At 38.2% G+C, this 9,552-nt stretch overlaps 1 protein-coding gene across 2 annotated transcripts in view; it reads right to left on the bottom strand.

Annotated features, from left to right (window-relative positions):
- Positions 1–3,671: 3,671 nt before the first annotated feature.
- The window catches only part of epn3a (epsin 3a), a 28,663-nt gene continuing 22,782 nt past the window's right edge, over positions 3,672–9,552 (bottom strand). Inside the window, exons 7-11 of one of the 2 annotated variants that reach the window (XM_016488242.1) lie at positions 8,207–8,345; positions 6,300–6,473; positions 6,073–6,168; positions 4,600–4,830; positions 3,672–4,511 (exon numbers count right to left, since the gene is read on the bottom strand). In XM_016488242.1, the coding sequence (XP_016343728.1) occupies positions 4,225–4,511; positions 4,600–4,830; positions 6,073–6,168; positions 6,300–6,473; positions 8,207–8,345 (927 nt within the window). In that variant the 3' untranslated portion in view covers positions 3,672–4,224. The remainder of the gene's footprint in view (positions 4,512–4,599; positions 4,831–6,072; positions 6,169–6,299; positions 6,474–8,206; positions 8,346–9,552) is intronic. The other variant, XM_016488243.1, reaches the window with a different exon arrangement.

The following is a 9,552-nucleotide window of genomic DNA, read 5'->3' as shown; positions in this document are numbered from 1 at the left end:
GGAATGAAAGGGGGGGGGGGGTGATATCTAGAGATGTGTTTTCTAAAAGTTTAACAGATTTTAATTTGAGTGCCATGTTATTAGAACGGTGTAAGACCAAGCAAAAGGGTGAGCACAATGGTCAAACAAGTCTGTCTACTGCATGTTTACAAAAATACAAACCTGTGTAAATAGCCCTATGTGATTATGACATGTAGTATAGGCTATGAGACATTTTGGTCACACAATTTCCATTCTTCAATTTGTGTTATTCCATAGTTTTCTAAAATGTGGAAAATTAAGACCCAGACAGCAACATAGTGTTGGCCCAGATCTGGCCCACATCTGGCCCATGTGAAATCCATGCGGGCCAGATGTGGGCCGAAACGGTCTGCTGTCTGGGGTGTAGCGTTAGTTCTGGCAGGTCACGTTAGTCAAGCTCGCATCAGCTGACTCTCAGCTGATCCCCATCTACCTATGGGAATACGACACCTATCTATAAGGTTCCTCAGTATTATCAGCAGTTTTCGCATTGCTCAATAGCTAATTACCCTCCTCCATCCCCAACTCCTCCTCTGTCAGTCGGGATTCAGCCTTCTGATTCTCCTTTGAATCAGACTAATTCTAAAATGTGTACATAAAATGATTGAACTTTAACAATATCTGCAATACATTTGTTGGTTCTGTTCTGTTTACCCTGGGGGTTTATTGCTGCTCTCCCTGCTCTCATCCATGCTAGGGTGCATGGATGCGCAGGGAGTTCTTGCCCAGAATGGAACCATACCGCCAATCCAAACTGTATGCTTATTGTCAATCATCTTTGACGATAGTGGTCCTGACAGAAATAGAATCAATTATGAGTATGTGCGTCCAAATATTTGACTAGCATTGTTATCGTATATTTAAGAAAAGGCAATCCAGAGGTAGAGAGCATGAACCATAAACAAACACAAACCAGACATGTCATTCATTTTCATCTTCATCCTTGTATTTGATGAGCAACATGTGCAACAGTCTCATATTCTTACATTCTGTTAGTATGTGGCATCAATTCAATCTGAACACCACGGTAAGTACATTCTCTTGCTGGAAGGTCTATTCATTCAACAGTCAGTGCCCAATATTACAAAATCATTATTTATACTTTACATTTTGCTGCTTAAATTATTGGCCACAAAATCTTAGTCGCTTTTATCTGTCATTCTGGTGTCAGTGACCCATCAGGATTTGATCGGCTGTTCACAGATACCAGTCATGTCAAGAAAAAGGACAGCATTGAAAGTCAGCAGATACTCCAGACCAATAAAGGGACACTAAAGCAGAGCTAGAAATTGGTGCAGGAAATCAGAGAATATAATAAAAACTGTATGAGAGGCTTTGGACTTGTGCTTGGTTATGTACTGGGTTTTATGGTACGAGTAACAAGTGTGTTATCCTTTCCAAAAACTATTATAATACTTAAAGGTGACACTGATGCTGTGGGAGTTGGATTAAATATTCTTAACCTTTAAATTATGCCACTTATTTGTCATTTCTTATTAAGCCGACATCAATCTGTATCGCCATGTAATGCATAGTTGACATTCACACATGATTATAGTTCAGGGGCGTTCACACATACAGTGATTTATGACCGGAGGTCGTCGAGTGGCTGTATTGGCGGTCACTGTGGCGGTCTGTTGGCTTAGTTTTTGCGATGTGTTCTACATCGTTGAATCAACATTTAACTAAATGGAGCGGAATAATGGAGGCACTGTTGTTAAGCTACTATACAACTGAAATTAAAAGAATAGTTCACCCAAAAATGAAAATTCTGTCATTAATTACTCACCCTCATGCCTTTCCTAACCCGGAAGACCTTCGTTCATCTTCGGAACACAAATTAATATATTTTTGATTAATAAAGTCATTTTTGTTTTCTTTGTGCACAAAATGTATTCTCGTAGCTTCATACGAGAGTTACTATTTTACTATTTTAACAATGTCCTTACTACCTTTCTAGGTCTTGAACGTGTCAGTTGTGTTATTGTCTATGGGAGGGTCAGAGAGCTCTCGGATTTAATCAAAAATATCTTAGTTTGTGTTCACAAGATGAACGAAGGTCTTACGGGTTTGGACTGACATGAGGGTAATTAATAACAGAATTTTCATTTTTGGGTGAACTATCCTTTTAATTTTCTAATTAACAAATTTTACAACTTAAGACTGTTATATTTATGTTTATTACCATGAAGCTGCTTTGAATCAGTATAGCGCTATATAAATAAATTTAACTTGACTAGTCAGCAGAATTTTTTTTTAGAGTCAAGTATTGCCTTTCTTTTGCAGCAAGGAAGAGATTGGTAGCAGCTGCATTTTTGTCAGTGTTGGATTATTGTGATATCATATACATGAAGGCACCTAAGCATTGTTTACAGGCGTTGGATTCAGTTTATCATGGAGCATTAAGGTTCATCACAAATTCAAAAGCCCTTACTCATCATTGTTTATTGTACTCTCGGGTTGGATGGCCGGCGTTGTCATCCCGTAGACTTAAGCATTGGTACTTATTTATATATAAAATCATTTTAGGTTTACTTCCTTCGTATTTACAGCAGAATATCTTACAAAAAGGTGTAAAGAATTATGGTCTTCGCTCACAAGCATCTTTTCTTTTAAGCATCCCTAAAGTTCGTACTAATATGGGCAAACGGGCATTTAGTTATGCTGCTCCATTTGATTGGAATCGACTACAAGATAAGTTATGCTTAAAAGAGCTGGTATCACTAAATGATTTTAAATGTATTTTAAAGGATCTAATTGTTGAGTCACCTGATTGTAAATGTTTTGAGTGATTTGTGTATGTTTCTGTGTATGTAAACGAATGTATTTTGTTTTATGTGTAACTAAATGTGCTGCCTATCTTGGCCAGGACCCTCTTGTAAATGAGATTTTAAATCTCAAGAGTTTTTAATTTCCTGGTTAAATAAAGGTAAATAAAAAAAAAAATTTTTTAATTCTGCCGTTGACGGATTTTGTCTATTTGCGCGTTATGAAATGCATGAGATAAAAACTAAAGTGATGAAGGCAAGCAAACGACAAAGTCAGGAGGGCACATACAGAAGGCTTTGTTTGCGGTTTGTATATTAACAGTCGTAACTCTTCCAATTTTAATTTTTTTGAATGATAAATACAGACTACTGCCACCTGCTGGTGTGGAGATACTTCGTAATGCGTCCAGACCATAGACTCTATAAAAACATGGACGTAGTGTCCGTGACGTCACCTGTAGGTTTCCGAAGAGCATTTTTGAAGCCTAAAGTAGGCGAGCCGGCCGTCGTCATGTTGGCTGCGCGTCACTCCCGGATAATCGAAAATGGGCAAAGAGGCGGGAGCTGGTTGCTGAAACCACACCCACCTAGCTCGACGCCAGTGACAGCAGCGGAAATCCACCTGTCACTCAAGTGGCCACGCCCTTAATTATGCAGAACTTTAAGGCTTAATATAATTTAAACGGATGAGTTATAAAAAAATTCACCCCCCTCACAGTTGTCATGAAGGGCAAAATTAGCTATATAGACCAAAATCATTTTTTGAACCAGGCAGTAAACATGTTTTTTTCTGCTGTAAATTTGGGCATTTTAACATGGGGAGTCTATGATTGACTCCCTTTTGCAGCCAGCCTCTAGCGGCCAGTTGACGAATTACAGTTTAAGTCACTTCCGTGTTGGCTTCACGAGAGAGTGCGGGAGGTTGCCGCTTGGTCCAGACGCAGGCGACGACACAGTTGGTTTTTGCCACTGCCAATTCTTTGACATTGGCTTGGTGTGTCTGGGACTTAACAAAAGTTATTGTTTTTGGGTTTTTTTGACAAGTTCTTCAATGTCAGTTTGGTGGGTCTGGACTTTAACAAACTTCTGCATCTTATTGAAACTCACTACAGTATCTCACAGGAGATGGATCATATGTGCACCAGTGTCTACTGGGCTCCACATTACATGACTGCTTATTTGCATAATATTGAACTTTTCTCAACTTTGTCACATCACTGTATATGGCCACATAGCTTCACCATTTGTCACCATTGTTGAAAATGACAGATTTTTGTTACTGGAAACCACTATACGTGTGAACGCCTCTTACGACTGATTGCATAGAGCAAAACCAGGAAGCTGTGAAATAAGCAAAGATATAAAAAAAAATGTGTTCCAGTTTTAAGTCAAGTCGGTGGTTAAATCGTCATTTCAAAAGCTTGTTTGGATCTGCTCATAGGAACGGGTTCTGGTTGTGTTGGTCTGGATCTCCAAGCATGGATGTCGTTGACAGGGGTAGCAGCGGCTGCGGCAGGTGTCCGGGGACCAGCGGCGGGACCTGCGCAGACTGTGTGAAGGTAGTAGGCAGGGAGCTGGGCTGGTTGCTGGAAGCCATGGGCAGAGAGGCATTAAATGGGAGGGATGTGGGTACAGGAGATGTGGAGCTGGGGCGCATCTGATTTAGTGTGAGACGGGCCGGTTCCTGTTGGAACGGATTAGAGGCCGATGGAGCAGTTATTCCTAAATGGGAAAGAGTCCGCAATCAGTTAAAATGTTATGGATTTAGACACACATGACAACAAGAAGTTTGATAATGATGCATTCAGACCTGATAAAAATGGGTTGAAGTTCTTGGAAGGAGGGTTGGAGGGAATCAAAGAATCCAGGTTGACGAGTGAAGCTCCGGTGGGACCCAGAAATGCCTCTGGAGTACTGCAGGTTCGAGGAGCTGTTTTTGGTAGACCTTCGCCAAGGGAAGACATATCAAAACGCTCAGGACTACTGTGACCATTTATATTTGCCTGACCTCCATCCATAGCCTCATCAAAAAGATCGTCATCTAAAAATATGATTAAAACATAAAAGTAATTAGCTAAAAAATTAATAAATTATATAATACAAAATGCACATTACTATTCAAAAGTTTGGGGAATGTTCCATTTTTTATGTTTTTGAAATAAGTCACTTATGCTCACCAAGGCTGCATTTATTCAGTCAAAAATACAGTAAAAACTGTAATATTGTGGAAATATTATTACAATTTAAAATAACTGTTTTTATTTTAATATATATTAAAATGTAATTTATTCATGTGATTTAAAGCTGAATTTTCGGCATCATTACTCCAGTCTTCATTGTCACATGATCCTTCAGAAATAATTCTAATATTGTCACGGGTGCACTGCTGAGCGGACTGAGGAGCAAGGAACGAAGAGAGACAAGGATTACATCAATCCAAATGGGTTTAACTAATACAAGGGAACACTCACGCAATACATGTAGACATAGACATGAACATCGGGTGGATGGTAGTGGGCCCCGAGCCAAAGCAGCTGATTTAGGACGGCGTCCTCTAACGCCGTCACCCTGGCGAGCTTGCAGAACTCCCTGGCGTACTCATAGAAGGGGAGATCGAGGCGAGCTAGGGCGGAGAAGCGAGCGGCAATTTCCATAGCCGCGGGGGTGGGGGGTACTAGGAAACAAAAAACTTTCAAAAACATGGGGAAGGGATGCCGCTTACTTTCAGTTTGGGTCCGGTATTCTGTCACGGGTGCACTGCTGAGCAGACTGAGGAGCAAGGAACGAAGAGAGACGAGGAGCAGGAAACTAACCAAATATGGGCATAGGAAGGCACATGGGGAGCAAGACACACACAAAACACGGAACAAAGTCTGACAAATATGCTGATTTGCTTCTCAAGAAACATTTATTATTATCAATGATGAAAGCAGTTGTGTTGCTTCATATTTTTGTGGACACTGATACTTTTTCAGGAATCTTTGATGAATAGAAAGTTTACCTTTTATAACATTGTAAATGACTTTACTATCACTTTTGATCAACTTTATGTGGTTTTGCAGAATAAAAGCATGAATTTCTTTTTTTTTTTATCTTACAGACCCAAAACTTTTGAATAGTAAATATAAAATATTTCTATATGACATAAAATCAAACTATTCACAAAAAATAAAAAAGGGAATAAAAGAAATATATTATAATAGTAATAAGTGATTATTAATATTAATATATTAAAATAAATAGAAAAAAAATCAGTTAAGAAGAACAGAGTCGTTGTGATTGCCTGAGGGACTTCCTGCCCGAGGGGATGGGGTTTTGAGAGGGCCAATAGATCCTTGTTTGTCTGCTACTAGGGGAGAAAATGGGTCCACTCCAGTTCCTACAGAATTTACAACAAATCTAAAATGGTTGGACTTCTATAGAATCAACAGCATCTTCAGTTAGTGTATTTAGTATATTTAGCAGCTTTAGTTATAATCTACATTGATATCTAGAAGCTGAAGTTTGTACCACGTGCGGGGGAGATCCTGGTCTGATTCATGGACGCAGGGCTCGGAGCGTTCTGAGGGGCATCCCATGGGTCTGGATGTGGCTGTCGCTGCGCCCAAGGCTGGGAATGAACACTTGATGCCGGTGGTGCCATCCATGAGCTTCCATGCTGACGGCTTAAAGAGCTGGGTTCTCCTTCAACACAATCCAGCAGGTGTGTGCATTTCAGATCAATAATGCATTATTATTAAGGCAATATTGCTGGAAATTTACAAAGGTGCACCAAGTGATTTTTTGTTTATGTTTCATTGGCTAAAACAACAGTGGTCTTGGACTTCATACTGACACATATCAGTGTGGATCAGTGGTTCTCAACCTGGTGTCTGACATCCACTAGAGGGCCTCAGCACACTACTAAAGGGCCGGATAATAGATTAATATTTATGAGACAAAACAAGGTTTAAAATAGGGATGTGCAAGATGACTAATTTCATATGTTTAAGCTGAAATTTTGTAAATGACTAGTCCAACAAACCCCTAGAAGACTGTCTTGTATATGCAATCCATCTGAAGTAGCTTATCAAATAAATGAATGAAATATCATGCTGAACCACATTAACTTCCAGTCAGAGTCCTGTGTGTCCAGGTTTGAAAAGTGTTTAAAAAGTATCTGTGCACATGATGCATGGCAGAGAGCAAAATAGCAAGAACACTTGATGTGTAAAACGAATGAATGCATGTAAGCTGAGGTAAAATTAATTGATATTGTTTTCTGCTCCAAATATACACTTTTCAAAATTACATATTGATTTTACAATGTAACATTAGCATTGCTGTAATTTAAATGTAGCCTTTGTAAAAAATAAATAAATAAAATAAAACAAAACATATATGTGCAAACACAAATGTAATGCAATGTAAATGACTAGTGTTTCCAATGTCCATAGCAGACTTTGGTCAACTAATTGACTAGTTTCACACATTTCTATTTTAAAATAATCTAAAACACCTAAAAACAAGATGTAACCATGTTTCTGATTTTAATTTGTTCCCTTAATAACTGCCATTTTAACTTGATCTTGGACAACCTGGATATACAAATGTATATACATTTGTGAATTATAAAATATTTTATTGGGTAGAAATTGCTATTTGAGCATCAAAAATTAATAAAAAAAAAAAAAACCTGTTATGCCAAACTAGGAAACTCATGTAAAGTATTTGGTAATAAAAAGTGTAAAACACGAGGGACATTCATTTACTGGAATTATGAATTATGAAATTATTTTAGTTTCTGTACATAAAAAGTTTGAAAACGAGCAGCTAAGCTCATTATAGCAGAAGTATCCGGAATATTTTGGGGTGCCTTGGAGTAAAATAGGTTAAGAGCCACTGGCAGAGTTGCAGCAAACATTTTTGGTTACAAGTGTCATTGAGGAACGCCTATACTAATCTCTATTCACAGCCGTATTCGTCATCCATGATTCATCTCTTTTGAAAACTGAAAGAGTCCAAATGCAAGTAAAAACTGGCTATGACAAGTAAATGAATTCTTACTCCAGTTTGCCAGCGGCTTTTAAGGATATGAGAAACAAAATGATTTATCTGATTTGACAACTGACACAATGACCTGTGCTAAAATATTTCGGGCAAAAATGTCATTTTAAATAAAAATAATGATCATGTTGCATTATCTTGCTTATGTGAGGGCAACCGGAGTTCAAACCCCATTGGCTGGTGTACGGCTAAAAAAGTAATTTTGGTATTGTGATCACAAGGCAGCCACCATAAAAAGCGACATCTTATGTAGAATATTACATAGAATAAAAGCACCTCGTTATTTTAAACATATCTGTCAAAAATAAATACTTGGTGGACCTTTAATGTTTAAGAGTGCAAATTGCTGATATACAATCTTATTAGCTTACCTAGTCTATCCCAGGGGTCAGACCTCAGAGGACCAGCCTGGGCTAAGCCACTATGGCCTCCGGACAAATCCCAAGAATTGGCAGCAGAGGGCACATCAGAAGCTGGAGCAAAAATATCTGCAAGATCCAGCATGGCAGACTGCCAAAGGAAAGGACAGAAAAGCACTTTCAGCACATTCAAAAATATTTTTTTAGGTCAATACGGCATGCATCTATACACAAGCGTTCACAAAAACCTTGCAATGGGGACATTTAACTGCAGTAGAGTACCTTGAAATTATGTGACAAACTAAAAATGAACGGGCCAAAGCACATTAAGTCTTCTCAAGTAGTGATCAGAATTTTTGACAAAACTTTTTCCCCATATGCTTCTTAGGGAAGCAGAATGGTGGTCCACAACTCACTGTACCTGTCTGTTCTTATTTACAGTAGAAATGGCTACACTATGAAATGAGAAATGGCTATGATTTGTCAATCTGTTCCTAGCAGAGGCGGACAAAGTACACAACTCCATTACTTGAGTGAAAGTACAGATACTGCTGGTCAAATATCACTCCATTACAAGTAAAAGTTGTAAAGACAGATTTTTACTTAAGTAAAAGTACAGAAGTACTTGCTTTTAAAAGTACTTAAGTACCAAAGGTAAATAAAAAATTTTATGTCAATGCACTGTTTTATTATTGTTGTATGTAATACTTTCAATACCTCTGAAGCAACTTACAATACAATACACCTACTGAATACACTGACTAGCTTGTAGTATCTTTGGAATAAAGAGCTTTTAGAATGTTAAACATCTATGGGGAAAAAACAACAACAACAGAAAAATTATTATTTAACACCCCTACCCACCCCCACAAAAGCAGGATGGTAGTAATCTCACACAGCTCTGGACACATCTACAGTGCCGTTTTTGCCCCCTTCCTGTTTTGTTTATTTTTGGCATATTTGTCACACGTAAAAGATTCAGATAATCAAACCAATTTTAATATTACGCAAAGATAATGCAAGTAAATACAAAATGCAGTTTTTAAATGATAATTTCATTTATTAAGGGAAAAAAGCTGTCCAAACCTACCTGGCCCTACGTGAAAAATTAATTGCCCCTCCTCTTAAATCATGAAAGAACTGTGATTAACCACATCATTTTAGAAAGCGGAGTTAAATTTCACTAGCCACACGCAGGCCTGATTACTGCCAGACCTGTTGAATCAAGAAATCACTTAAATAGAACCGTGTCTGACAAAGTAAAATATGCTTAAAGAGCAACACATCATGCCGTGATCTAAAGAAATTCAAGAACAGATGAGAAACAAAATAGTTGACATGTATCAGTCTGGAAAGGG

The sequence above is a fragment of the Sinocyclocheilus anshuiensis genome, unplaced genomic scaffold (assembly GCF_001515605.1).
Source record: "Sinocyclocheilus anshuiensis isolate Anshui unplaced genomic scaffold, SAMN03320099.WGS_v1.1 scaffold1609, whole genome shotgun sequence".
Taxonomy (NCBI): Eukaryota; Metazoa; Chordata; class Actinopteri; order Cypriniformes; family Cyprinidae; genus Sinocyclocheilus; species Sinocyclocheilus anshuiensis.
Note: the sequence above shows the minus strand (reverse complement) of the source record. Positions and strands in the feature narration are given on the sequence as shown.